Source organism: Penicillium chermesinum (assembly GCF_028974085.1).
Source record: "Penicillium chermesinum strain IBT 19713 chromosome Unknown utg000005l:1.0-4115287.0:1.0-4118363.0, whole genome shotgun sequence".
NCBI lineage: Eukaryota > Fungi > Ascomycota > Eurotiomycetes > Eurotiales > Aspergillaceae > Penicillium > Penicillium chermesinum.
In genome coordinates, this window is record NW_026695315.1 from 401,315 (window position 1) to 428,780 (window position 27,466).

Genomic DNA, 27,466 nt, shown 5'->3' on the forward strand with positions numbered 1-27,466 from the left:
ATTCAAAATATCAACGAAAGAAGATTGCAGATAACATCCTCCACTGCTTCAACGGGTATTAAAATGTGCACCCAATAAGCAAATATGGGTTTTGCAGGGAGAGGGAAAAGGAGGTTTGAGAACAAGGACTTCCCACCATCGGAGATAAGAGCAAAAACGTAAGGGGGGAAAATCCAAAGAAAAGAAAAGAAAAAAAAAGAACGAGGTTGAAGCAGGATGTCCTCGGGGGACATGCAGATATACTGAAAGACGAATAACCGAAGCCAAAAACAGAACACACACCCGAAAAGGGAAAACAAAGCCTTCAAAGATAGCACCAACTGGGGGAAGCCTAGGCATATGCGACACTAAATCCAGAATAGGGCATCGAGGGTTCACAAGAGATCCAGGTACGCCTTATGCAGCGTCTGCGGGAGAGGCTAATTCCCTCCGTCGATCCGCGTTCCCCGGACCAGTCGGCGTGGAGTCGATCCATGCTGTGCCAAACCCAGAGGGTTTGAGCTTGAGGGATCCGGTGCAAGTCTTAGGAGCGTAAGGGAAGAGAGGCACAGATGGGTCATGCGAAAGACAGGAGAACGCAGAACGAGATATCCTCCAAATCGAATCCGGTTCCGATGCCCATGCACATTTTGACGAATTCCAACCCTCCTAAACCAAAAGCAGAAGGATACAGAGAGGGGAACCGCACAGGAGATGAACAAGGAAACACATATACAAACAGGAAAGTCCACAAAGTAACAATGAAAAACTGGTACATCTCGAACAAGGTCTAGTAAGCTCCTTGGTTACCCAAGGGCCCAACAGAAGCCCGGTGCACATACGTCGCTACAGAACGGTGGTACTCTGGCAATGCATCCGGAAGCAGGTTGAAGGGCAAACATGCGGGGGAGTCGCGATGCTGTACGCGGGTGTAGGGGAGACCGCTTATCAGCGTCGCAGTGGAGCAACGCTCGTCGTCTCCGGAGCCCGACACTGACCCCGAGCTATCGCTGCTGCTGCCAAGCGTGCCGCTAGCTCCCGAAGAATTCCCCAAAGCGCTGCTCGCCCTAGCTCGGCGTACTTTGGTCTTCTCGCTGCTGCTGTAACCGTAGATCTCGGGCGAGCATTCGTCCGTCAGGGCTAAGAAGCGCTGGGAGCTATTCGCAAGGCGATCACGCGAGAAGGACCGCGTTTGAACCTCTGGCGGCAAAGGATATTCCGTTTCAAGTGTCTCTAGGACTGAGTAGCCGGCACTAGTCACTCCCAATGGAGCTGTAGTTGATAGGGGCGGGGAGCTGTCTTCAGCTGTTGAAATTGGAAGACACGAGAAAAGAAGCTCTGGGGCGGTGCTGTTGACATCCTTGCTTAATGGCGAGTTGAGGGTAAACTGGTCATTGCTAGGGACAACGTGTGCTGGACTCTGTCTTTGATCTGGAGAACCCCCGAGGCGTGGACTCCAGAAGGCGTTCTTGGAGTCAGATGGTGGAGGCAAGCCCGAGAAATCGACTGGTAGGAATCCCGCTGTTGTGTTCGGGGCCTGTTGGCTGCGGCAGGTGGGTGTAGGCAAGATGCGATCTGGTCCTGGAGCATCTGAGGACAGGACGGCTGTCAATCCTGAGCCTGTACATGGGGACAGATCACTCGAAGGCATCATTCCCTGACTGGGTACCATGTAGGTGAACGGGCCATGGCTGAACGAGTTGGCCTCGGACTCTGGATAGATGCATTCGTTAGAAGACCGTCCATTCATCACAGAGTCCCATGGTTTCGGACTATAAGAGGACGTGCCATATTCCACCAAAGTTCCTGAAGGCGCTCCAACCATCCCGTAGGATGGAGGCTGACTGTAGCTAGCTGACTGCTCATCATCGTAGCTCACGAAGCCCATACTCGAAGGTCGGGCAAAGCCTTGTGGATGGTTGCTCAGGTCGAAGTCAGGCGTCCGTTGGAGACCAGCCATGCGATGCTGAGACTCGAGAGCGAGGAAAGTCGACTTTGTTGGAACTTGCATACCTATCAGTCCCAGCTGATGAGACGATGCCACGGCCCCCGCCACGCGAGGATATGGCCATCCACTATTCTTGTGCGAATTCAGCTCATGAGAGTTGACCTGGAGGAGGAATCATCAGCTCTTAAAAATCTGGCTCCTTAACCCCCGACGGGCACCAGGGCAGAGTACTATGGGCAGACTAACTCGTAAAAATTGACAATCGTTGTTGCCCGCGCTTCGACAGTTAGAGCATCCTTGACCATTCCCAGAGTCTCCGCTGCACTTGATCTTTCTCTTCCTGCACCGACCACACTAATCAGAAATGAGTAGGAGTTCCACACTGTGGAGGTTCTCAAGGACAACCTACAGCAACCGGGACCCGACGCCGCTGGGAGTTGCGCAACTTCCCCTCCATCTCCGTCGTCGGACTAATAACACCACTGGCGTGGTCACTCAACTCGCGCTGGTTCAAGTTTCGCATTGAGCGGGATAGCGAGAGTACATCATGACGAGACTGGTCGTAGCCAGCTTTTTCGGAGTAGAAGGACTCCATGGCTGTGAAACTTGTCAGCAGAACATGACCATCGGCTGTTGGAAGAGCACCTACGACAGGAAACACACCCGCAAAGAATAGAATGTAGTCAGGACAAAGACTATGCAAATTCTTAGATGCCCAGGACCATATCTGATCTGGGTGGAGGTGAGAGAAAGGAGAAGGATGCAGAAAGGAAAGGATATCTCTGGACCTAGGGCTAGATTTAAGCCATGTTTTGGTAACAATCGGTGTGATTGCTAGGCTTTGTTTTATTTTGTCTATGGCAAATGGATGGGGGATTTTATTGCTATTTTATTTTTATTTCCCTTTTCCAATTCCCTTTTGCCTTTCCCAACCCGTGTCCAATTTAGATTTGGAGTCTTCATTTTTTTCCCTTTTGCTATTCTTCTCCCTGGTCCAGTTCATCGTTTATGTTGGGCGATCTGGGGATGTGCAGTGGAGATCGCAGGGGCGCAAGTCACTGGGGAGGGGGGGCGTTTCTTGTTCCAACGATTCAGTATGTTTTGGCCTGTTTTTCTTTTCTTTTCTTTTCTTTTCTTTTCTTTTTCTTTTCTTTTTCTTTTCCTTTATTATTATTAAACTACTATTATTATTTCTGTAATAATATTTTTTTTCTTACTCTTAGCCTTTCATAATTTCTTTTTACTACTTGTACTCCAGGGGAAATGATATGCAGAGTTCCGCCTAATGCATCAAATCCAGATTCTCCTAGTAGATAGGCATGAAAACTAGCAGGACCGCCCCCGGCATTTTAGACACTTGGTTCCACAAAAGTAACGTCACACGGACATGACCTGATAGCGATGAGAAGATGAAATGCCTCTAGATGCCCATAGTCTCCTTCCATGGTCAAGGACATATATAGTGTGACGAGAACAAGGGCAAGAGTCTGAAGTCTAGTATGACGCGGAAGGCTACTTCTTACGTTTGCAAGAAGCTCTACCGTTTCTACTAATCTTGATTTGGCTCCTGGATGGCGATCAAGATTCTAAGGCATGTTTGCTTCAATGGGGGACCGGTCGAAACGCTGATTGGTGTGGCTTCTGCAGCCATCGTGGAGGGGGTACTTGTTCCAGATGCATCAAACACCGGGTTAAACAGTCCGAACGGGGGGTCCCGGGACGTTGAGCCGAATGCTCCAGTAAGTCTCGTCAAGTCCTCTGGGGGGGCTTTCTTGGCCAGTAGAGCCAGCACTGTCGCGGCCGATGAGCCCAGTAGGTCCTGAGCAACAGACACGTACATAAACCCCTACACATGATAGAGGCATGAGTCAAGGACAGGATGCAAGACAAAAATCATAATAAGATAAATGCTTCAACTGGAGGATTTATGTCTCAGACCATGGGACGACTGCGGGAGGAAGGAAAAAAAAAAACTCAACAGGTGCTATACCCCCGGTTGAAAGAAATCTGCCTGACACTTGTCATTTGGATCCGGCGCTAGCACTGAAATGGTCAAGCCAGCAGAGAGAGAGAGAGAGCGCGCCAAAGAAGTTGGCAGAGCAAGGATTAGCGGTGTTAACGTTGCGCCTTGATCGACGACATGGGTGAACGGTGGATCCGTTTGGGCACTATCGTTAGCGCTTCCGCCGCCGCGCCGCATCTAGATGGAAAGGGAAATGAACCCCCCGAAAAAGTAAAGAGAGTCTCTCTTCCTCACGAGGGGGACTGATCAAGAAAAGGCGGGTCTGGAACCTCCCACCTGTTATGGTCAAAGGAACTCGGAATGTCCCTAGGAAGATGAAAAAGGGGCAAAATCTGAGGACTGCCCCCGATGCAGGAGATTCCAGGACATCTGTCAGTTGTCCGCTTACTCCACAGGGGCCCTTGTCACTGATGGAGATCTTGAATCACGATCCCCAGAAGAAAGCAATAAATGAAAGAAACAGGTAGTCAACACATACCTCATTGAGAAGGGGTTGCAAAATACGCAGAATGTTCGTTAGTGGTCGAGTTCCAACCACGCCGCCTCCAGGTCTGACAATACACGACATGTAAAGACCTTCCAGAGCAGAGACATCGGCTCAACCAGCTGACTTTTTTTCTTCTCTAATCTGTTATCCCAGGGCCAGGCACGCGCATTGAGATTGGAACTAGTCCTTTCATTCTAGCCCTACGGGGGATAACCTAGCTTCTCCTTTACGCAACCTCCCTGGTTCTCTTATCAGAGACTTCCCTCCCTCTGAGAATAAAGCTCAAGGGGCCATCAAGGTTTAGGGGTTTAGGGCATCAGAATTTTCACCTCCACGTGTGGGCGCTGGGATTGACGGGTTGATAGCTGGGCATGACGAGCGCGGACTATAGCTGCAGTAGGCCGCCCGTTTCTTCCCTTTTTCATCCTCGCTGTTCTTTCCCCCACCGTTTTCTGCGGTGAAACAGGCTAGACCTAGGAAAGTGAGAAGAGGTCATGGCGCAATGGTACTGTGACCGAGGAAGTTATCGTGAGATCTCTCAACTCATCGAGAGCAAATAGGCGATCAATAGTGGAGAAAGAGAAAGGGGCAAATGTCGACGTGGCTTTAGCTCTAGTCCCAGAGGCGAGGACCAGCCAGGGCTAGCAGCTGCATCGCAGCAAACAAAGCTGGAAAAGGGCCATGACGCTAGCGTCCAACTGGGACACTCGGAAGATATGCCGCTGAATTGTGAAGTGACGTTGTACAAGGTATCCGGGTCGATCATCCGAGAGCTTGGGAAGTCCGCATGTGGGCACGGTGATCATTGATCAAAAATCCTCCTGAAGGCCTCAAGTACCACGAAGCCAAGAGGAAAGAGAAAAGGTGAAAAGAAAAAAAAAAAAAAGAAAAGAAAAGGCAAAAAGGGGGGGGGGGAAGATGCCAACTCCAAAAAGATCCGTGATGCACGAGTCCACTTCCCCGGCCAAAAGGGGCCCTCTGGTTGGCCAAAGCTGTCCTCTCTGTCTCTGTCCGCTTTCCACTTTCAACTTCTCATTGATTTTATTCTCTGCGGTGCTGATCTCTCTCCCTTTCCCTCACACCCCCCTGGGTCGCATCCAATGAGTGCTCTCCTTGAGACATCACTGGGCGATATCGTCATTGACTTATTCGTTGACGAGTCGCCCAAAGCCTGCGAAAAGTAAGCGCCCTGCAAAAGCGACGCCCCGGCCCCAGTTGAACCCCCCACCAAGTCCCTACCCCAAGTGCTGAGCCGTGAACTAAAAAAAAACCCTCTTCGTCATAGCTTCCTGAAGCTCTGCAAAACCAAATACTACAATTTCTCCCCGGTTCATAGCGTCCAGAAGAACTTTTCTTTCCAAACCGGCGACCCGCTGGGCCCAGATGCCCCCGAGAGCGATGGCGGGTCCTCGATCTGGGGACTTCTGGACGGTCCCCTCGAAACGGACCTTTCCAATTGAACTGCCGATGCTCAAGCACACAGACCGCGGAACGGTGAGCATGGCAACCGTTCCCGCCCCCAACGATCCCGACCAACGACTCGCAGCTAGCCAGTTCCTAATTACCCTGGGCGATGATCTAGACTACCTGGATGGAAAAGCGGCTATCTTTGGCAAGGTAGTAGAGGGCTTCGATGTGTTAGAGAAGATCAACGATGCATTCATTGATGACAAGGGCCGGCCCTTGAAAGATATTCGAATCCGACATACTGTTGTCCTGGATGATCCGTTCGACGATCCTCCTGGGCTGGTTGAGCCCCCCGAGAGTCCGGTACCATCTAAGGCCCAGCTGGCAACGGTCCGGATCGCCGATGACGAAGAACTGGATGACGGAATGGACGAAGAAGCGATGGAGAAATTGCGACGGGACCGCGAAGCGCGCGCCCAGGCGCTGACCCTCGAAATGGTGGGCGATCTTCCATTCGCCGAGGTCAAACCCCCCCGAGAATGTTCTATTCGTCTGCAAGCTCAACCCGGTAACGCAAGGTACGTCACTTCACCACCATGGTACCATGCAAAGGGCTAATTGACTCCCATAGATGAGGATCTCGAGTTGATTTTCAGCCGGTTTGGAGTAATTCTATCCTGCGAGGTTATTCGAGACAAGCGCACCGGAGACAGTCTTCAGTATGCGTTTATCGAATTCGAGAATCAAAAAGACTGCGAACAAGCATACTTCAAGATGCAGGGTGTGCTCATTGATGACCACCGTATCCACGTCGATTTCTCCCAAAGTGTACGTCCTTGCATCATCACCACCCAAAAGCCCCCCAGGTGCGTCTTGACTAACTCGAACTTCTTCAGGTGTCAAAACTCTCTGAGAGTTGGCGCAACGCCACCGTCACCAAGCGCAGACAGCGTGGTGGATTCGGTGGTGTGGCAGATTTAGAGAAGAAACGCCAGTACCGAGCGGTCGAGAATACTGAAAAGGATAGCGATGGCCGGGACTCCTATGGAATGGTTTTCGACAAGTCTCGCCGCCATTCCGGCCCTCGTGGGAGAAACCTCCGCACAGGGAACGCAGTCCGCGAGGACGAGAAGCACCACGATACCGTCGTCGATCTTACAGTCGAAGTCCGGACCGGCGAGATTCACGGCGAGACCGTGACCGTGACCGTGACCGTGATCGTGATCGTGATCGTGACCGTGATCGGCGCTACCGTGATGACCGTTATGCTCGTCGTTAATGTAACTTAGTTTGGGGGCTACTTGTAGAATAGATTCGCCCATGGACACTTATGACGCATTTCCATGGAGATATATGTGGAAAAGGCAAGCCTGGATCATCCGCCTCCAATTTACAGAAGTACTAAGTAAAACCACGAAACCTCGCACTCAGTCATGGAATCGAGCCCGCCCTGGGTCCCGCCACCAACAGCGGGGCCAAAGGCTAGCCAGAGAGCTCTTCCAATGGACAGGTCTCACTTGAGTCGTGCTCATGCTACCTCCAATCCGTGGCTCCGATTCGTCTGAGCCACGCCGTACAATTAAAAATAAATACGCTGCGTATGTTCCAGGGAACAGTTACGGTGTAGAAGGCGGACTAAGAGCTTTAGAGCTTCACCCCGCGATCTCCTGTTTACCGTATTCTTCCCCTCCCTCCTCCTTCTTCCCTCACCTTCACTATCCCTTTCTCCCATTACCCTTTTTCCCACCCTCTGAATTACACAAACCTATCTCACCATGGCGGAGGCTATTAAAGAAACCGTCTCCAATCTAATTGGAAAAGTCACAGGCGCTGGCGAACCCGCTCCCCGCGAGCCCTCCGCTGAGGAATTCCAGCAACTGCAGAAGAAGTACACCGACGCTGGACAAGGCCACGTCTTTGCCTTTGTTGAGGAGCTGTCCACCGTCGAGAAGTCAATCCTCTTCCACCAGCTGAATAACTTCGATCCCGCCCGCATCAATGATCTGGCCAACACCGCCCTGCACCCTCCCAAAACCGAGCAGACCACCGTGACGGTTGAGCCCTTGCCCGAAGCTGCCACTGCCTCCATTATCGACTCCGACCCCGCTGACGTCCAAAAATGGTACGACCTCGGTCTGAAGGAGGTGTCCGCCAACAAGGTCGCTGTCGTTCTGATGGCTGGCGGTCAGGGTACCCGCCTCGGTAGCTCTGCTCCCAAGGGGTGCTTTGACATTGGCTTGCTGAGCCAGAAGTCTCTGTTCCAGCTCCAGGCTGAGCGTATCATCAGGCTGCAGGAGTTGGCTAAGAAGGCACATGGCGTCGAGAAGCCTATCATTCCTTGGTACGTGATGACCAGCGGCCCTACTCGCAAGCCAACGGAAGACTTCTTCCGAAAACACAGCTACTTCGGCCTGGAGGAGAAGAACGTGTTTATCTTCGAGCAGGGGGTTCTACCGTGTATCTCGAATGATGGCAAGATCATGCTCGAGGCAAAGGGCAAGGTAAGTTGTTTCGATTTAACCTTGAAAGAGTGTACCGCTGACCAGTGCGTGAAATAAAACTACAGGTCGCTGTCGCCCCCGATGGAAACGGCGGTATCTACCAGGGACTTGTGACTTCCGGTGCACGTGAGGACATGCGCACGCGTGGTATCCAGCATATCCACATCTTCGGCGTGGACAATTGTCTCGTTAAGGTGGCCGACCCCGTCCTCATTGGTTTCTCTGCCTCCAAGGATGTCGACATTGCTACCAAGGTGGTGCGCAAGCGCAATGCCACCGAGTCCGTCGGCCTGATTATCCAGAAGAATGGCAAGCCCGATGTCGTCGAGTACTCGGAGATCGACAAGGAGACCGCCGAGGCTAAGGACCCCAAGCAGCCCGACGTGCTCAAGTTCCGTGCCGCCAACATCGTCAACCACTACTACTCTTTCCGCTTCCTCGAGTCCATTGAGAACTGGGTGCACAAGCTGCCTCACCACGTCGCCCGCAAGAAGATTGCCTGTGTCAACCCTGAGAACGGCGAGGCCGTCAAGCCGGAGAAGCCCAACGGCATCAAGCTCGAACAGTTCATCTTCGATGTTTTCCCTATGACTCCTTTGGACAAGTTCGCCAGCCTTGAGGTGCGCCGTGAGGACGAGTTCTCGCCTCTCAAGAACGCCCGTGGCACCGGCGAGGATGACCCGGATACCAGCCGCGCAGACATTCTGAAGCAAGGCCAACGATGGGTCGAGGCTGCTGGTGCTGTTGTGATCACTGATGGCGAGGCATTCGGGGTCGAGGTTTCTCCTCTAATCAGCTACGTATGTGAAACTTGTCCTGTAATCCCCCTAACAACTCTTTACTGACTCGTACCTTTCCAGGCCGGAGAGAACCTGGAGTTCTTGTCTGGGCGTGAGATCAAGGCCCCGGCGATCCTCGAGAAGGAGGAATAGATGCGCACATTTTTATCTCAAAACTACGGCCAGTGCATATTTGTAATTGTGTCCCCTGATAGGATTGGAACGAAGAAATGAATCACATTGTCTTTTCTGCGAAGAATGAACCTGGGGTAGTATCATAGCGGAACGAGGAATGTAGGGAGAACCTCATTCCGTCTGGAACCCAAGATGACCAGAGCTTCTCGAAGATCTCAGTACTTTTAACCTCGTGCCTCGTAGGTCCCGGTACCAGATACTCGCCTGATTCAGCAACCTCAGAGCGGAAAAGCGCGGGAGTTAATTTTGTCGAGTTTGCATCCGCTGATTCTCTTCTCTTTCGTACTAACTCAAGCTGACGGAAGCTGGACGAAGCTGAAGCGAAGCTGTTGTCGAGACGGGAATTGCTTGGTAAGTGGTGATGCGCGCTAATCCCCACTTTTTCGGCGTGTGATTTTATTTTTTTCTATTCGGGATTTTTTAGTGCCCTGTCAGGAACGTGGTGCCTCGACTCTACTTTCTCCAAAGGTTCTCAACTAACAAGGTTCCTCGCTTCTTCAGACCATAAAAGTTCCGATCCGGATTTGCTTTGGGTAAGTGACAGCTCTGATGCGCTTGCTGGTCCTTTCTCCCCCCCCGCGGATCGTCGGTTCCCCTCCATCCCGCCATTGCAAATTTTGGACTCCCCGTGAGATCGTCCTTACGCCCTGCCACCGGTTCTCTTCTTTCTCTGTGAAAGAGCGTTGCATCCATGCGACGGATACTTGGGAAGGAAAATGGCGAATATGGCGATGGGAGGAAGGCAATTTGCTGGGAGACCTCCGCACACCTCCGCGGACCTCTGGGAACTTTTCACTAACACGTCGTCAGAATAATTGAAGATGATGTTGTCTCGTCGTGCGTGCTACAAGTGTGGCAATATTGGCCATTATGCGGGTTAGTGGATCGCTGTACCAGGCACAATTTCCTGGGTTGAGGTGGCTCGTGTGTCAAAGTGACTGACGTGACGTATTATAGAGGTTTGCTCGTCCTCAGAGCGTCTCTGTTACAACTGTATGTAGTCCCTTGGCTGTTATTAGTTCTCCTGCTAACTCTGACTTCATAGGCAAACAGCCTGGTATGTAGGAAAACCCGGTCGACAATTTTCACAATCAATCCTGTGATCCTCTTCGATTCGTCTTCGATTCGAGTCTAACTTCAACCAGGCCACGAGTCTAGCAGCTGCCCTCGTCCTCGTACCACAGAGAGTAAGGCACCAATGCTTCTTCCTGTTGTATATCCATCTAATATCTGACTCCCTCCCAGCTAAGCAGTGCTACAATTGCCAGGGCCTTGGTCACGTCCAGGCCGACTGCCCCACCCTGCGTGTGAACGGACCCAACGGCCGCTGCTACAACTGCAGCCAGCCCGGCCACCTTGCTGTATGCCCGGTTTCTCCCCGCATGTGCTCACGCCTTCGGATCCTGAACTGACCTGATTACAGCGTCACTGCACAAACCCCGCTGCCCCCGGCGCCGGTGCTGGTGCTGGAGCTGGTGCTGGTCGTGGTGCCGGTGGTCCTCGTGGTGGTTTCCAAGGCTTCCGCGGCGGCTTTGGCGGTTACCCTCGTGCGGCTACCTGCTACAAGTGCGGTGGCCCCAACCACTTTGCCCGTGACTGCCAGGCTCAGGCCATGAAGTGCTACGCCTGTGGCAAGCTCGGTCACATCTCCCGTGACTGTACTGCTCCTAACGGTGGTCCTCTTAGCCAAGCCGGCAAGGTCTGCTACAAGTGTGCTCAGGCTGGCCACATCTCTCGTGACTGCCCAACCAACGAGGCTGTCGCCGCTGCTGCCCCTACTCAGCCGGCCGTTGATGCTGCTGCTCCAGTTGCTGCTGTCGAGGCCGCTGTCGAGGCTGCCCCCGTTGCTGCTGCTCCTACTACTGCCGTCGCATAAACGTCTGCTCTTAAAAAAAAAAGTTTCTTTTTTTTTGGGTCTCGCCGTTTCATCAGGAATTGGTCTACTTTTTTGGATCATCTAGGTCGTCATCTCTTCCCTCAATCCTGTTCTACGGCCAGTTTCCTCAAACCACAACGGTCATTTCTTTTTCTCTTCTATCTTTTCGGAGACTTTCCCATTCCTGCCTTCCCTTGCACATATTTGGTTTCCTTGGATCTCTGGTTTTGGCCTGCCCTTTGCCTTCGCCGAAGGTTTGCACTTGGTCCTCTTTTTATGCCCTTCTCCTCTTATGGTCCCCTTTTGACTTTGGATACGATCAAACGAAAAAAGTCCGGCTTTCTCGTTTTGAACTCACGAATTTCTCCTTTCCTACACTGAAAACCTCGGAACCTTCGACTCCACAATTCTCGAAGTTCTTGTCACGTCTCATGGTTGGCGTCTTGTCTATTTGTTTCTCCCACGGATGATCTCTCGATTGGATGAATCTACTCTTGGTTGCGGTTTTTTCCCGGATGGGCCCAGAGAGCGCGAAGAGAGCGGAGTGGAGGAGAGTGGATGCAGAAAGAAGCGGATCGCAGTGTGTTTAGGATGGGGCCTTTCCGGTAGGAAGATTCCAGGTGCTGAGAACATGAAAACGCAATACTTTTTTCCAAAAACCCTGTGCTATCTTCGTAATATGTGGGCGTAGATACGGGTGTGATGAGACTTTGGCCTTCGCCTATTTCTCCACCTTACTCACTTCTCTCACCATTCCATCCTACATCATCACCTTAAAACCACCCACCCATCGACAAAATGACTGCATCTGACTCTGGCGAAGAGCTCAATGATGATGTATCTCTTTTCCCCTAGTGTTCACTTTGATTTTCATACTCAATCCCATCTAACTGTTGGTATAGAGCTTCATTGTTGATATCGATAGCATTCAAGCGCACGGTATCGGAGCAGCAGACATCACCAAGCTGAAAGCAAATGGCTTCTATACTGTTGCAGTAAGCTAAAGTTTCAGCTGTTATCGTCTCATATCCATGAAGCCCTACTAACTCAACCCACCTCAAGTCTGTCCACGGCGCCACACGCCGGACTCTCCTGAGAGTTAAGGGCTTTAGCGAAGTGAAAGTCGAAAAGATCAAGGAAGCCATCCAGAAATGCTTGGTCAGTACCATCCCATTCAACCCAGATAGCTACAGCACAATGCATCTAATGATTCCCCCTCTCAGCCCTCTGCCTCAGGCTTTATCACGGCCATGGAACTCTTCCACCAACGCAAGAGAGTCGTCCGCATCTCCACAGGAAGCAAGCAATTCGACTCGATCCTCGGCGGGTAAGTAGATCTCCCCTTCATTCTAGCCTTCTCTATACCCCACCAAAACCCCCTCCAACTCACAAAGCACAGCGGCTTCCAAAGCATGAGCATAAGCGAAGTCTTTGGCGAGTTCCGCTGCGGCAAAACCCAGCTCTCGCACACAATGGCCGTCATGGCGCAACTCCCCCGCTCAATGGGCGGCGCCGAAGGAAAAGTCGCCTACATCGACACGGAGGGGACGTTCCGCCCCGAGCGCATCGCCCAGATAGCCGAACGCTTCGAGCTGGAGCCGGATACGGTGCAAGAGAACATTGCGTATGCGCGGGCGCTGAACAGCGAGCATCAGCTTGAGTTGCTGAATACGCTGAGTCGCGAGTTTGCGGATGGTGCGTTCCGGTTGCTTATCATTGATAGCATTATGAATTGTTTCCGGGTGGATTATTGCGGGCGGGGGGAGTTGGCGGAGCGGCAGCAGAAATTGAATCAGTTTCTTATGAAATTGGCTCATATGGCCGAGGGTGAGTATCAAAGAGGGTTCAGACTTGATGGATTGTGCTAATGTGCGCTAGAATTCAATGTCTGTGTCTTGATGGTAAGGTTATATTGAGTAACAGGGTGGTGAGATCCTTCTGACTGTGGGAGACAAACCAAGTCCAGAGTGACCCTGGTGCGAGTGCGCTCTTCGCTGGGGCTGATGGTCGGAAGCCTGTTGGTGGCCATGTGCTGGCTCATGCGTCTACGACTCGCGTGTTGCTCCGGAAGGGCCGAGGGGAGGAGCGGGTGGCCAAGATTCAAGATTCACCTGGTTAGTGACTCTTCAACTCTATTTCCTAGGCGTGGCAGGGTATCGGGTTTTGAGTTCGAATTCTGACATTGTCCACAGATTGCCCCGAGAAAGAAGCTATTTATATTATCACGAACGGAGGCATCAATGACCCAGACAAGCTATAAGGGATGGGAGAAACTTGTTCTGAACGGTATGGAACATGACGGGTGGCACGATGTATGATTTATGACATTATATTGGCTTACTGGGCAGTGATAACTTCGTGGAGTAATCGGACGTTTCGGCCTTGTGCTCAACATAATCTATATGCGAATGAGATGCATGAGCTTGACAAAGTGAAAATAGATCTCCAATTTTCCCCTGATTGTCGTATCGCCAATCTCGTTTATTGTGTTTATGATCTTCAGCCGGGGATTTCCGTGGATTGATCATCTTAGATCGATCCGTGGCTTAGTAGCTGCATGAACCTGAAACCAGTAGCGCGAACTACTTAAATTAGACTACTCGTGTTGCCAATCACCAGGCACGTTTCCTGCAGCTAATTTCTCTCCGCAAGCCACGAGGTGCACATGTTTTTGGGGCGTTTCAAAAGCAGATTACGTGGCAGGAGACATTTTATTCTCGGAGGATTCTCAGAAAAAACTAGAAAGTATGGCCGAAGCTACCGCTGAGGCCATCTAGTCTTTCCTCATTTGGGTAAAGGCCATTGACACGACCGCAGTAAAGGTTCATTATGATATTAGGAATATGATCACCAGAACTAAATGATTACCTGAAAAGAACTGGGTATATTCATGAAGTCCCCCCACAAAGCCCTGCCCTTGCATGAACAAACCCCAAAAATTAGACAAATTATACAAATATGCGATAGAAACTAGAGAATGGGGCCAAGCTCTGCTGGCCCGGTCGGCCCTTCTGATTTGGATAGATTTGATCCCCCTTGAGACACCTCACTCCCTGGTAGTTCGGGGGTGAAAAACGCCGGCGTAGGAAGCTCCGATAGAGGCCGGCCGCTTTTCCCATCATGTGGCAGCTCTGCAGGAGGGTCATCATCTGCAGGGAAGCTGGTATCTTGTGGTAGCTCGGCACGTCGTTTCCGTCGAATGAAAAAGATCCCAAAGGCGATTGCAACAACACTCAGAACACCGATCGAGACACCCACGCCGATGCCCGCCTGTGCTCCGGCACTTAGTCCAGAGTGAGCTTTTGGGGCGGAGGTGGGGGTTTCGGTCATGGTACTCGTGCTAGTATTCGTACTAGAACTCTCTGCTAGTTGGATAGACGTCGAAGCAGCCGTCGGTGTTGTTGTGGGGGTTGTGAAATCGGTCGATTGCCATGCGATGGATACTAGGTCTGCGTATATTACTTCGGAAGTTGTGTCAAGATTAAGCACCAGTGCACAGCGTGTAGAATATTTGTCGAAGTCCAGGTTGCTGTCGGGCGTGTGAATATCTCTGGAGGCTCAGAAGGTCATAATGATGGCAAGAAACCTGTAGTCCACTTACAATGGGCAACATATTCCGTGCGTTTCCGTCCATGTATTAACGGAGGTTTTATCAGCCTTCACGAGCTCCCAGTCGGAAGGACATACTCCGGGTGAATAGTAAGAAACGGTAGAATACCCTTTCGGGTAGCATACTGAGCTTGCGCCCAATGTAAGGATGGTAGTGTCGTCGAAGGTCTGAAGATCTGATGGCAAAGGGAAGGCCGTGGCACAATCCCCAGGGGGTGTAAAAACCGTGGTTAAGGGAAGTATAGATGGCCCAACAGTTGACGATCTTTTAACTCTTGTCGTCGATGGTGCTGGCGACATTGTCCCATGCTCCAAATCGGCTGGGCCGCGTCGTTTTCTATTTTGGAGGACTTGGGCAGCCCTCGATTGAAATCAAAATAAAGAGTTGTAGGCCTGAGGGTACATAAAGAGAAAGAAATAGACGATCGACATCGCGGGAGTCCCTGGAAATTTGCGGCCCCCTACTACCGGGCCTCTTAGGGTGGTAACTACAGGGGTTCGACAGGGATTAATCGTGTCTCGGGACACTAGGTGCATGTTTAGCCATGGACTAGATAGAAAAGGAAGGCCAATACAGTCTAGCAAATCTTGGCATGAGCGCAGCCCAAGTTTTGAGTCGTTCGTTCTTTCCCGAGGCCAGTCTTACTCTTTTTCTCATATCTCTCTATGTTTATCTGGGTGGGGTGGATTTGGTGGATTCTCCCATCGTATTTCGACCGATCTGGACCCACTCGTTCGCTAACACACCGTAACATGAAATGAGAAAGGCCTTTGGAAAACTTGATAATTTGCATTTCCCTTCGAACGTTGGTAAATTCCTTGTGCACTGGTTTCAGACAAGAACGGTATAATAAGATAGAAGACGGGGTATAAACTCTGCATATGCTATCTTATTGCATGCGGGTCTCTCCTACTGCTGGAAACCATTATTCTTGAATGGGCACTTGAAAGAAGATCCATTATCGAGAAATTAACTCTTCCATCCCAAAGTAGTCTCCAGGATTCTCCGCTCAGTCTGCACTGGTTTGGCGTTGAAGAGTGTTCATATATCAACTAGTAGATGCGGTTTCGGCTCATAGCAGAGCCGAGGCTCACGGTGGCCTGACAATCCATATGCGGTATTTTTGCAGAGCATTATACGAGGGAAATCCTCTTAGAACCATCAAGCTGTCCTCTTACCCCCCCCCCCCCAAAAGGTAGATCCAGTAATGGAGAAGCGATTGCCCTATAATCACACCGCCTTACAGACCGCTATAGAAATTCCGGCAGAACTAAAAAAAACTGCGACGCCTTTTCCGCTGCGGTCGACCCGTCTAAAACCTCAACTCAAAATGAAGAAGCAGGCCCCAGAAGTGGCTGGGTACACTACCCTTCCGCTCCAATTACCTCAAACCCCTGCATTCTCGGTTCAGGCCACACACTATCTCTACATACGTCCACACGAGCCGCGCATTCCAGACCCAGATTCCGCCCGCTCACTCTTCCTTGTCAACGCGCCCATCGACACAACTGAAACCCACCTCCGACATCTCTTTGGGACCCAGCTTTCGGCTGGCCGCGTTTCCAGTGTCCAATTCGAAGACGTGCCCACCAAAAAGCAAGGTGTAGCCGCAGCTACGGAATCCAACCTCGCGCACCGCCCCAAAAAGCGCAAGCGGGCCACCGCAGACGACCTGCAAAGCAAGCTCGACGACATCTCACTCCCGCAAACATGGGATAGACAGCTCCATAAGAGCGGCGCGCATGTTATCGTTGTCTTTGCCGATCGGTCCAGCATGGAGGCCAGCATGAAAGCAGCTGCAAAGGCGGCTAAGAAGGGCACCAAGATTGTCTGGGGAGAGGGCATCCCGGAGTCTAAGATTCCGCCGCTAGGTACCCAGAGATATCTTTCTCACGAGCACATGCGCTATCCTGACAGGGCATCCTTGCTACACACAGTCAATGAGTTCATGACTGTCTACGCTGAGGTCTCGGAAGCCAGGAAGCGAGAAGAGGCGAAGAAGTTTGCTGAACCGGATGACGATGGTTTCATTACGGTTACCCATGGTCCCAAGTTGAACTCGACCGCCCGTGAGGACGAGGTGAAGGAGCTGGTTGAGCGACAGAAAAAGAAGGCTGCCGGCCTGGAGGACTTCTATCGGTTCCAGTCTAGAGAGAAACGGAAGGAGCGACAGAATGAGTTACTCAGGAAGTTTGGCGAGGACAAGAAGAAATTGGAGGAGATCAAGATGCGGAGAGGCAAAATCAGGGTATGTCAAAATCTCTGGGGGGGTTTTCAGCAAAGCTGCCGCCGTATCCCTCAACACATCCTGGGTGTTTGGTTGCACCTCATAGAGCTTTACTAACTCCATTTTCCAGCCCGAGTGATATGCATGGCAGGCTAGCATGGCGTTCTGGGTGTTTCTATAGGACATGGTTGTCAATAAACCTTTACTAAGGTGTAAGTTCTCTATTATTTCATTATCTTATCTATCCAAAGATGAGCACGCTGGGGCCAGTGTAGGTAAACGCGCTTGCCGCTGTTTCCAATGCCATCAAACACCAGCCATAAACTCCAATCTTCTCAACTCTCTGAAGGGACTTATCTTTCCTTGACTCCTTGAAAACCCCTTTCTGACTTTCTACTGACTATGGCATGGCAATAGTATACTCTCAGTGATCTCATGATAAAAAGGGAATATGACTTTATACGAGTAGCTTTTTTGATATGTGCACGGACCAAGGCTTGGCATGGCATCCCACTTAGACGTCTACTGCGTGGCAGAAGAGGTAGGGCTTTGTCGCCACCGTCCATTGTAGATTTCTTTAAATTTGGCGTAGTCGAGACCTCAGGCAACGCGAGTACTATCTACCGTCTTTACGCGATTTTCACGTTTCCCAGCCTCCAGGCACTGCCTGTCCTCGTACTCTCACCTTCGCAGGCTGCCGTCGCATATTTGTTCCGCATAAACGCGCTCCCTCGAGGTCTCCTCGGACAAAATCCCTCGAGGAGTTTTCAAGATGTCTGCCAGCTTGTCAGGTTCAGATTCAGAGGAGGATGTCGAGTTCGAAGATGCGTTTCCGCGACGCCAGCCTGTTCAGCCCGGGGAGCCCGAATCTGCCCACTCGATTGTGATTGACCTTGACCGATCCCCTTGGGCAACACGATGCTACCTACCTGATCAACAAGCCCGGCCTTTTGCCTCAGGCTCCGAGGAAGAAGAGCAGCTTCGCGCCACACTGACTGCTGGCCTGGACAAAATCAACTACCGCCAAATGAAAGCAGCCCTTGGCATGTCCTCTGATGCCAACCACGTTGAAGACGGTCCATTCCGCAGCTTCAAGGAGTTGTGCGCATCTATCGAGAAATTGACCGACACGCTTTGGGCTTCAGCAACAAGTAGGTTTCAGCTTTCGCATCAACCCCCATGATCGAGCCATGCGTGATCTGTCATCTCTCCTTCGATATCTGAATATTGTGGTTTGATTGAAATACGCATGGCATGCCCGACTTCAGCTTTCCCTGCCCCTTGTTCTAGTCTTCCTATGATTAGCAAAGAAAATATGTTAACACAAGCCGCAGCATCCGTCTCGGTGGAAGGATTCCTCGCACTGGCCGGGATCCTCAACACATCCATGAATACTTACAGCATCGAAATCCAAACAACTCTAGACATCCTCAACAAATTCGACATCATCTTCGAGGCTCTTTGCACCGAGAAACATCCAAATACGGGAGAGCCACTCCCTCGCCTGAGCGACCGTCCACTCGCGACGCAGACCCAGAAGGTGCGCATGCGTAGCATAGCAGAGAACACCCGGGGTACTGTGCTTAGCATGTTGTACACCAGCTCGGGGTCCAGCGAAGGCCCTCTACTGACCGACGACAGCCAGCTTACGAACGGGGACTTGAATGATGAGCCTTCGGAGTTCGAGGACGATATGGAGGAAGATTTCCCTGTGGATACTCAGACGGATACTGCGGATGCGCCGTGGTGGATGGAAGTGAACAAGATCTACGAGCGCACGCTGATGCTGCTCGGTAATTTCGCGTTCGAATAGGCGAGGGATATGTCATTGGTCGGCGTTTGTGAAATGATTTAAGGGATGTGGTGGCTATGGTGTTCGACTTGTCTCCCGTTCGATGTATTGCATTTCGGTGATTGAGAAAACAAATGTTCCAGGGTTCGATTTAAAAAAAAAAAATATGGCTTTGACCAGTGATATATCTCCCTTCTATCTTGTAAACAGTACATACCGTAGATATCAACACTATCATGGTAAGCCGGGATTATAATTTTGTATTTACACGCAAGCATGGTCCAACCTGGCCTCTGGCCCACGCACCATCCCCAACAACCCACACTGGTTCCTAGATCAAAACCCAGAACGAGCTATCAGTGCTAGCCTCAGGCTCAAATCAACATAAGAGTCCCACCAGGACCCAATGTGAAACTTCTCGAAGACGCTAGAAAACGAGAAGACCCCATCGGAGGAAAAAAACCCACCAAAAAAAAATACTGTGTACAAACCGAGGAGCCAAGAATGGGACCCTATCAGGACTAGGTACATAGGGCTGGGCCTGTCGCGACTCTTGAGGCAGATCGCTCGAATGAAGGTCTTTTGATTTTTGCTTTACTCATAATTAGGTCAGTACACTCAAAAGGCCATAAATACAGAGGAATAATACAGGCGACTTCACGCCCAGCATTATTGAAAGATGATACTTCAAATGCTTTGGGATGAACTGGATTTTGCACGTAACCATTAACGAAGTACCACATCGCCTCACTTACCATCGTCCCGAGATCAATGTAGAGGGGGAGGGGGAAGAGGAGGGGGGTGAACAATGTAATGGCAATAAACCTGGCGAGGCACGCGGTATGCTCAATACCAGCTGAGTATCTGGTGAGGAGTCATACCTACCCAAACAATAGCCAATCCACTTGTATTGATCGAAGCGAGTTCCGGGCATCTCTTTGGACGGAGGGTCGCGAACTAGTGTGGATGCGAGCCCTGAAAGTGGAGCATCATTGGGCTCGTTCAGGTCTTGGGGCTGCTCAGCCTCGGGCCTGAGCCACGCGGGAATGGGCTCTTTGGCTACCCGTTGGATCCTACTGGCTCGGTTGCTTGAAACAGGCCTTGAATCCTTTGATAGGGTTCTTTGCAGGGCGAGCCTTTCATGGGTAGGGCAGATGCCCTTAGGCCCAGCATGTTTCCATGGTTCCAAGGTTCGCGCGAACATTATTAATATAGCTGGGTTGGGAAGGGTGCGCGGCTGATCGCGGATTTCGCGTATCTTACGAGCGCATGGTCGGTTCGTCGAAATATGACTCGAGGTACGAGGTTGAATTTGCGCGGGCCCTTTTGAAGACGTTGGGGATGGGTCCTCATACTGGTACGAGCGATCTGCTATAATCCTAGGAGGCCCTCTGTATACTTAGAAAGCAAGGGTCTTTTCCCCGGGGATTTGGGCATCAATCATGGATCCCCTCGTGTTGCAATGGTCTCAATGGATCATCCTCCCTTGCTCATACCAAATCGCCTTTCAACATGCCACGGAGCTCGCACGTTATTGACATAACGCTTTGAAGCTCTCGGTTCGGACGTTCTCCAGCTGGTTCTTTACGGGCTCCGAACCGCTTTCGCGTCTCTTATGACGAAAGCGAAAAGCCCACTTGGCAGCAAAAACAGCTCGCCAAGAATGCGGCTTTTTAACGTACTTTTCCCCTCCGAGCGTACAGTAAATTAAAGTAGTCAGTAATCCCAATACGAGCCGGCCCTTTCAGGTCCGCCCACCTCGCAGAGATCGGGTTAGTATTTAGTATCCGCCTCCTACAGGTACAGGTAGTGACGTAGCTACCCTTGCGTAGCAAGCGCGGGGGGGAACATGGATTATAGAACCTTGCTTCGAGAAGCTTACCAATACGTGTAAAACCTCTCCCCGGGTTTCTTCATGGCAAGGTCCCTTCCCCCCCTTCGCCGAAGGAGCATCCGGTTTGAAAAGCTTGGGTATCGGGATACTGGTTGGCTGCAGCGTCGTGAAAGAACAGAACATTACAGGTGATTTCCACGGTTCTGTGTGGCTTGGTGGAGTCTAGTCCCGTTTGATTGCAGGCTTTTTTTGGGGGGGGGTGGGGTTTTCCTGGCTCTACCTATTATCTCTATGGGAAGCTTGGAGCTACCTGTGGAAGCTGTAGAATGTACGTGAGTATTGCAAGAGCTGAAAAATTAGAGCTTCCTCGTAAATACATCGTTCAGCCTCTGTGCTTATATCCCGGAGACTGGCCCTGACTTACATCGGCTATGCAAGTACGGGCTGACTTTGGCGACGGGTCACATTGCGAGGACGGCGACATGGTCCTTGCAGATCTTCATGCGTTCCCCCTTTCTGTATGTTGGGTTGGGTCGCTACCTCGTCCTTCCCATCCGAATTCTCGGGTATTGTGGATTGCCTGGTTGGGAGAGTCATACACCGAGAACCTTGTCGATGTGATCGCGAATAGATGGTACTTTTGCCCTCGAGATGGGGGCCCTTCAGATTTGGCGGGAACAAAGGGACAAAAGATCATCTACGGAGTATGGAGAAAGGACATGGCACCAACCAAATGATGAGGTCCACGGAGTGTAAGTGATTATCCGCCCATTTGCGTGCGCCTAAATCCCGAGATCCTGGAATGAGACCGACTCCCCCGCAGATCTGAGATCATAAAGAGGGCAGAAGATTTACGGAGGATTGGATAGCGCCTGGAGCTACTGCCGAAACTATGGATAGTGATCATGTTTTCTTGGGTTATTAGACGAAGACTGCCTAACTCCTTGATCGGCGATTAATAGCTACTGGATGCTAAACATTGTCTCGAGGGCCTTCGTGCCCGGAGGCCGCCATCTTTGGATAGATGACCGTACGGTTACCATACCATACCGCGTCACGTTCCGTCACGCCCACGGTAACAGCTCTGCCGCCTTCTTCCCCTCCTCTAACCTTCGCAGAATCTGAGATTTCATTCTTCATTGCTTTCACTTTCCCCTCCAACCTTTCCCCCCTCCTTTCCTATTGTTCCACTCTCGGTTTGCGGATTTCGTTCTGTCTTGCGCCGTTTCGGGAGTTGTGCTTTTTCAGATTCTCCTCTCCAACTTCTTCTTTCTGCTTTTCTCGAGGTTTCTTGTCTCTGCCCTTGGTAAGTTTCACTGCATTGCGCTCTCCCCAAATCACCTCTCCACTGCCCTTCCTGCGGTCAAACTTCTCCCCCTATTTCCCCCCAAACCTCCCATGTGAAGCTTGGATGCGTGGCATTTTCACCGACTCGTCCTCCGTCGCTACTCGCCCTGGACCGACCACGATCGCTTGACCCCGCGACGCAACTCGGCTTCCTTCGGGTTCGGCCCTCGCGCATTAACCTACTTTGCGCCGGTCGCCTCCACGCTCCCATCTCAATTCGTGAATCGCCAGCATCAGATCACCAACTATACCGGTCTTTCCAGGATAGCCAAGTGAGTTGGGCGATGCAAGTGGGCCCAAAAATTAGACGGTCGCAATGGCCAAAGACGAGACTCGACGGAAACGGCCGGCGCAATGGCGGACCCGAACGAAGTGAACCAGTACGGGCAGACAGCAGCTTGTTTCGCAGCTCTCGATCGTCACTCCACAGAGTTTATCATTTTCTTTACTGGTTGATACCTTCTCGCCTCGCGCACTCCATACTTGGGGCACGTCTCTCCGAATCGTCGCAGTTGGGGTGTCGGGTGCCTATAGCAGCGCGATTGAACATTGATCGCTTGAGATTGCCTGTTTTGCGACTCGGCCCCCAAGCCCTTCACTAGCTTCAGCTTCACTTCCCTCGCGTGGGACGTCGATTATAATTCCTACTTCTTTACACACTTTTCACTCTTGTGTCCTCGTTCTTTCTGTTCCCCTTGCGCATTCTCTGTTCTTCCCTCTCTACCTTTCACTCTTGATTCGCGATTTTGACAGTTTTTAACAATCTTCTTTTTCAAGAAAACCACACCCATCTCTTTTTTTGGGTTCATTACGAAGTGTGCTCGTTGATCTCACGGTCTTTCACTTAACGACTCCACGAACTTCTAGTCGCAACAGGCCGGTTCATATCCTTACGTCGACTTTTCGCACAAGTTTCACTGCACAATGTCGTTCGAAAACTTCAATTCTTTTCCCGGCGGCGCTGATCCCGCTGCTGCCGGCGCCCCCGGTGGCCCTGCTCCGCCGACGCTACTATGACTGGCACCGGCGATGCTGGTTTCGCGGCCCCCGCTCCTGGTGAGCCCTCTGCTGCTCCTGTTCCTCAGCAGGGCGCCGATGGCAAGACCACCCTCTGGTATGTTTCGACAAAACAGCATGCCGCATCCGAGAACAAAAAGAAAACTAATCAGGTCGAATAGGATGGGTGAGCTTGAGCCTTGGATCGACGAGAACTTCATCCGTAACCTTTGGTTCCAGATGGGTGAGCAGGTCAACGTCAAGATGATCCGTGACAAATTCTCTGGGTAAGATTATCCTGAGTTGCCCTCCCCTTCGTCCTATTCCCAGCCCGATCTTTAGGTCCTAATTTGGTAGTAGGAGCAACGCTGGTTACTGCTTTGTCGACTTCTCTTCCCCAGCCGCTGCCGCTAAGGCCCTTTCTTTGAACGGCACCCCCATGCCCAACACCAACCGTGTGTTCAAGCTGAACTGGGCGACTGGTGGTGGTCTCGCTGACCGCAGGTGGGTTCCCAAAATTCTATCTGCATTCTATCACCCAAGGAGGCCGTTTCGAGACTAATGCTTTGATTAGCCGTGATGACCGCGGCCCTGAGTATTCCATCTTCGTCGGTGATCTCGGTCCAGAGGTTAACGAATATGTGCTTGTTTCCCTTTTCCAAAGCCGTTTCCCGTCTTGCAAGTCTGCCAAGATCATGACCGACCCCATCAGCGGCATGTCTCGCGGCTACGGCTTCGTCCGTTTCTCCGACGAGAACGACCAGCAGCGTGCTCTTACTGAGATGCAGGGTGTCTACTGTGGTAACCGCCCCATGCGTATCTCCACCGCCACCCCCAAGAATAAGGGTCCTGGTGTTGGTGCTAACATGGGCATGCCTGGCCCCGCCGGCATGTATCCTCCTATGGGCGGTCCCCCCTATGGGTTTCTACGGTGCTCCTCAGCCCATGAACCAGTTCACTGACCCCAACAACACCACCGTGTTCGTCGGCGGCCTTTCTGGCTACGTCACCGAGGATGAGCTGCGTTCGTTCTTCCAGGGCTTCGGTGAGATCACCTACGTCAAGATCCCCCCCGGGAAGGGATGCGGCTTCGTCCAGTTCGTTCAGCGCCACGCCGCCGAGATGGCCATCAACCAGATGCAGGGATACCCTATCGGCAACTCTCGTGTTCGCCTGAGCTGGGGCCGCTCTCAGAACAACTCCGGCCCTGCTGGCAGCCCGTACCGTCCAGCCCCTCCCCCTCCTCCCATGTACCCCTCCATGGGCATGCCCCCAGCCGCTCAGCATTACGGCGGATTTGCCCCGATGAAGGTTAGCAGTCACCCCGGCAGCCCGGCACCAGAACACTAGTTTAAAGGCTCGGTCGGCTGACTCTTACAATTTCTCTCTCCAGTAAGCGTTCCTTTGATTCCAGAAAGCACCAGCAGGAGTTGTTTGCGTCATTCCCATGAGGTCCTCGTTTTTGTGTCATACACAATTTTGCTCTTCCCCTGCTTTCTCAAAAGAGTTTTCTGCTCTATAGCTCTTGATGAGCCTGCTTTTGCCTCCTGTGCTACGCATTTCCGTGAGCGCTTCGTATCTGCGCAAGATCTGAGCTCCTCCTTTCCTTCATTAACATTTCTTTTTTTTTTTCCTTTTCTAAACCCACTCTTCTTTTTCTTACCTTATCTTTATTGGGCTTCGTCCTATCAGTCTCTTAGGATCTATGGACGTTGCCCTTTCCTTGATAACCCCAATACTCCTGTATCTCCACCCTCTCGTACCACTTCCCCCACCCCACCTTTTCATTCTGTTCTTGTCTCCGCGTCTCAATGTCCCTCGAAGTCTTACGTTATGCTGCTATCTCGATTTCTTTATTCGTTCTCCCCCGCCCTAGGGGTCCTCGTTCGCGTGTAACGAAAGTGCGTATTGTTCATGCGTTTCTTTTTACTCTATACTCCTTGGGCAGGCATTCTGCGAAAAGTTCCACTTTTACTCCTTTGCAGTTCCCTTTTGTTTCTCTTCCTCGTCACCGTGGGATAGTCATCCGTTGGATGGAGCTTCAAGCTTCCAGTCAACAGCCAAATTGAACTATGTTCGCTTCGACCACTTGACGCACATTTTCTCTTCGCTTCTTTCTCCTTGACGCTTTTCTTCTTTGTTAGACCAGGGGATTTGTACAACATGCTCTATTCGCGTTGGTCGGTGTTCCTCGCCACGTTCATGCTGCGCTCTTTCTTTCTTCGCTGGTCTTTCTCGCATCTTCGTGCACCGGACCCCGCCTCCAGCATGGTGTGGATCTGGCTCGATTTGCTGTGCTTTGGGGGTGGTGTTTTCTTTCTGCGTTGGATAACATCTTGGTCACATCGTATTTTGTAACAACTCGTCGAGCTCGCCGGCGTTCTTGGCTTGGATGATTCCCCTTTCGCGATCATTACAGGAATTATGGAATATGATGGATACTTAGTACACGCTGATGATTCCATGTCTTGAGGGCCGGTCGATCCAGTGTAGCCTCCCCAGTCTGCATTTCAGTGAGGATGTTGTTATCTTGCCCGTAGACGTAGAACCATGAGCATCAGAAGGCCTGGATGGCATAATAGACGGGGTTTTGTATGTTTGGGGGGTTGGTTCCAAGCGCTCCTTCCTGCGTCTGCTTCCTTCCCAAGTTCATCTGCAAGCTCTCGTTGATTGCCGCCGCCCAACCTAGACTTCTCCAGAACCGCCACCGCCATGCGATACGAGAACTGGGACATTCTCCCTTCTTCCAGAGGGCTCGAGGGTGCCTATCCAGGAATTCAAGACTCAATGCTACGTGACAAAAGATTCCGCGTCACCTTATACCCAGCTCCCGGCGATTGTTAATCCGTCGCCATACTACCCTCTCCAGGGCAATGTCGGTCAAATCCCGGTGCTGACAGCTTTTGTCCCCAGCCTGGAGAAGGACAGCGCATTTCGAGTCTCCGTTCACAGCTGGGATAAGCCTCGCCCCTCCCGATTCATGGAGAGAATGATGCAGCCGGACGATGTGCTTCTGTTTGAGGCTCGAGTCTTCATAGACGGCACTCTTACGGCGTGAGTTGACCATTCTACTTGGACTCCATCTGCTTGGATTCCAACTAATGGCTCTCGCTGCAGGGGGGGCGTATTTGGGCAGAGGGCTTTGTGGCCCTATGTCATCGGTGAGTGTGAAAGAACCATTCTACTTCAAGGGACCATGCTGATAGGAAGCTTTTGAAGATCTGAGTTCTAGTATCACATTACTCTTCCCAATGGCCAAGCTGAGAGATACTAACGATCTGCAGACCTCGATCGCGACGGGAACCCGGACAATCTCCGCTTTCCTGCTTTCCATCCCGAGATCTTGGAACAGAGGCATTGGGATGCAGGCGATGTGTATGGTCGGATAAAGGTTGTGATTGCAGAAGGTTTTGCTCGACCCAATCGAACTCCCCCATTTGAGCGTGTCAAAGATGTGGTGTCCCTGTCATTCCAGCATGCTCCTCTGCGTGAGTTCCTACAGGTTGCCTGGGTTTGATGGAAAGGTACCTACTGACATTTTTTGTAGATATATTGGAATACTCCAATATCGCGTGGCCCAACCCGAGTATGTGGTCTCAAGCTCCACGAGCTGGATTCCGATACAATGCTGCACTTGATTATACTGCAGCCATGGACCGGGACGACCTCCATGCGCACTCTCCGGGGAAAGCTGAGCATCGGCCAATAGGTGCAGCGTCGACTGTTCCACTCGTTGGCCAGGGCACGATGTATAATGCTTGGGTCTCTCATCGTGCCTTCCCGGTCCCTGCATCGCAGTGGCCGCGATGCCCAGATCGTCGCTTGGGCTGCTTCGATCGTTTCCAGGAGCCGTTCATGGACCCGACGATTGATTCCCTGGTGAGCGAAGAATCGTCTTGGAACCACCGGGGTGCTCGTTCTTCGCGTGAGGATGTGCCAATGCCTGATTACTCAAGCTCGTCCAGCAGCCGCGCCATCTCGAGTATGACGGGTTCGAGCTATCACAACCTCAGAAGTATAGATGACGAGCAGTACAACGAATTGATCCAAGCCTTGACTCCCACGAAGCCTCCCACGATTGGTATACGGGCGCCTTCCAATACTCCTTCGGCTGGGGTTACTACCGCTCAGCCTGGAGCGGTCAAAGGGAAGAAAGAAGGCGCTAAGGGAAAGGAAGCATCCATGGAAACTCCTAAGAAAAGTCCCAAGAAGACTCTTACAGAGACACCAGAGCAGGTCATTCCCCAGCAGTTCGAGACGGTCACGGAGGATACGCCGAACGCTTGACAACATGTAGTTGCTAATTTGCCTGTATCATTAATGCACTGTTCCTAGCCTGCATGCTTATTATACTCGATAGCAACTGGAAATTCAACATATTCTCATGGCTGTGGATCAGTATTTGCCACCTGCCAATAGCAGAACGTCCAGAAGTAGCCAAGCTGGACAGGTACGTCTTCCACTG

General features: G+C 51.5%; 11 protein-coding genes across 11 annotated transcripts; 8 read left to right on the forward strand and 3 right to left on the reverse strand.

The window, feature by feature from the left end:
- Positions 1 to 769: 769 nt before the first annotated feature.
- N7468_006309 (uncharacterized protein) lies at positions 770 to 2,522 on the reverse strand (the record flags this gene model as incomplete). Its single annotated transcript, XM_058475605.1, has 2 exons — positions 770 to 1,983; positions 2,330 to 2,522. 2 exons carry the CDS (start codon positions 2,520 to 2,522, stop codon positions 770 to 772), a joined length of 1,407 nt encoding a protein of 468 aa, XP_058328495.1.
- A 1,389-nt stretch (positions 2,523 to 3,911) lies between these two features.
- Positions 3,912 to 4,127, reverse strand: N7468_006310 (uncharacterized protein; the record flags this gene model as incomplete). Its single annotated transcript, XM_058475606.1, has 1 exon — positions 3,912 to 4,127. One exon carries the CDS (start codon positions 4,125 to 4,127, stop codon positions 3,912 to 3,914), a length of 216 nt encoding a protein of 71 aa, XP_058328496.1.
- Positions 4,128 to 5,537: 1,410 nt separating this feature from the next.
- On the forward strand, positions 5,538 to 7,133 carry N7468_006311 (PPIL4 family peptidylprolyl isomerase; the record flags this gene model as incomplete). The annotated part of the gene is made up of 5 exons (XM_058475607.1): positions 5,538 to 5,617; positions 5,723 to 5,868; positions 5,921 to 6,412; positions 6,476 to 6,672; positions 6,741 to 7,133. 5 exons carry the CDS (start codon positions 5,538 to 5,540, stop codon positions 7,131 to 7,133), a joined length of 1,308 nt encoding a protein of 435 aa, XP_058328497.1.
- A 486-nt stretch (positions 7,134 to 7,619) lies between these two features.
- N7468_006312 (UDP-N-acetylglucosamine diphosphorylase) lies at positions 7,620 to 9,277 on the forward strand (the record flags this gene model as incomplete). Its single annotated transcript, XM_058475608.1, has 3 exons — positions 7,620 to 8,345; positions 8,411 to 9,145; positions 9,206 to 9,277. 3 exons carry the CDS (start codon positions 7,620 to 7,622, stop codon positions 9,275 to 9,277), a joined length of 1,533 nt encoding a protein of 510 aa, XP_058328498.1.
- An 863-nt stretch (positions 9,278 to 10,140) lies between these two features.
- On the forward strand, positions 10,141 to 11,195 carry gisB (putative zinc knuckle nucleic acid binding protein; the record flags this gene model as incomplete). Its single annotated transcript, XM_058475609.1, has 6 exons — positions 10,141 to 10,195; positions 10,277 to 10,312; positions 10,365 to 10,376; positions 10,465 to 10,506; positions 10,565 to 10,680; positions 10,743 to 11,195. 6 exons carry the CDS (start codon positions 10,141 to 10,143, stop codon positions 11,193 to 11,195), a joined length of 714 nt encoding a protein of 237 aa, XP_058328499.1.
- Positions 11,196 to 11,993: 798 nt separating this feature from the next.
- Positions 11,994 to 13,455, forward strand: N7468_006314 (recombinase DMC1; the record flags this gene model as incomplete). The annotated part of the gene is made up of 8 exons (XM_058475610.1): positions 11,994 to 12,032; positions 12,098 to 12,190; positions 12,258 to 12,353; positions 12,419 to 12,522; positions 12,595 to 13,022; positions 13,074 to 13,096; positions 13,147 to 13,309; positions 13,388 to 13,455. 8 exons carry the CDS (start codon positions 11,994 to 11,996, stop codon positions 13,453 to 13,455), a joined length of 1,014 nt encoding a protein of 337 aa, XP_058328500.1.
- Positions 13,456 to 14,165: 710 nt separating this feature from the next.
- Positions 14,166 to 15,104, reverse strand: N7468_006315 (uncharacterized protein; the record flags this gene model as incomplete). The annotated part of the gene is made up of 2 exons (XM_058475611.1): positions 14,166 to 14,745; positions 14,797 to 15,104. 2 exons carry the CDS (start codon positions 15,102 to 15,104, stop codon positions 14,166 to 14,168), a joined length of 888 nt encoding a protein of 295 aa, XP_058328501.1.
- Positions 15,105 to 16,135: 1,031 nt separating this feature from the next.
- Positions 16,136 to 17,171, forward strand: N7468_006316 (putative ribosomal small subunit assembly protein; the record flags this gene model as incomplete). Its single annotated transcript, XM_058475612.1, has 2 exons — positions 16,136 to 17,053; positions 17,163 to 17,171. 2 exons carry the CDS (start codon positions 16,136 to 16,138, stop codon positions 17,169 to 17,171), a joined length of 927 nt encoding a protein of 308 aa, XP_058328502.1.
- A 633-nt stretch (positions 17,172 to 17,804) lies between these two features.
- N7468_006317 (uncharacterized protein) lies at positions 17,805 to 18,845 on the forward strand (the record flags this gene model as incomplete). Its single annotated transcript, XM_058475613.1, has 2 exons — positions 17,805 to 18,183; positions 18,367 to 18,845. The coding sequence occupies 2 exons, from the start codon at positions 17,805 to 17,807 to the stop codon at positions 18,843 to 18,845; spliced, it is 858 nt and encodes a 285-aa protein (XP_058328503.1).
- A 4,173-nt stretch (positions 18,846 to 23,018) lies between these two features.
- N7468_006318 (RNA-binding protein) lies at positions 23,019 to 24,351 on the forward strand (the record flags this gene model as incomplete). The annotated part of the gene is made up of 5 exons (XM_058475614.1): positions 23,019 to 23,119; positions 23,184 to 23,288; positions 23,362 to 23,505; positions 23,576 to 23,855; positions 23,944 to 24,351. The coding sequence occupies 5 exons, from the start codon at positions 23,019 to 23,021 to the stop codon at positions 24,349 to 24,351; spliced, it is 1,038 nt and encodes a 345-aa protein (XP_058328504.1).
- A 1,402-nt stretch (positions 24,352 to 25,753) lies between these two features.
- N7468_006319 (uncharacterized protein) lies at positions 25,754 to 27,288 on the forward strand (the record flags this gene model as incomplete). The annotated part of the gene is made up of 5 exons (XM_058475615.1): positions 25,754 to 26,055; positions 26,119 to 26,162; positions 26,286 to 26,489; positions 26,549 to 26,587; positions 26,651 to 27,288. Coding segments are annotated over 5 exons (1,227 nt in total), but the record flags the coding sequence as incomplete, so codon positions are not given.
- Between the last annotated feature and the right edge of the window lie 178 nt (positions 27,289 to 27,466).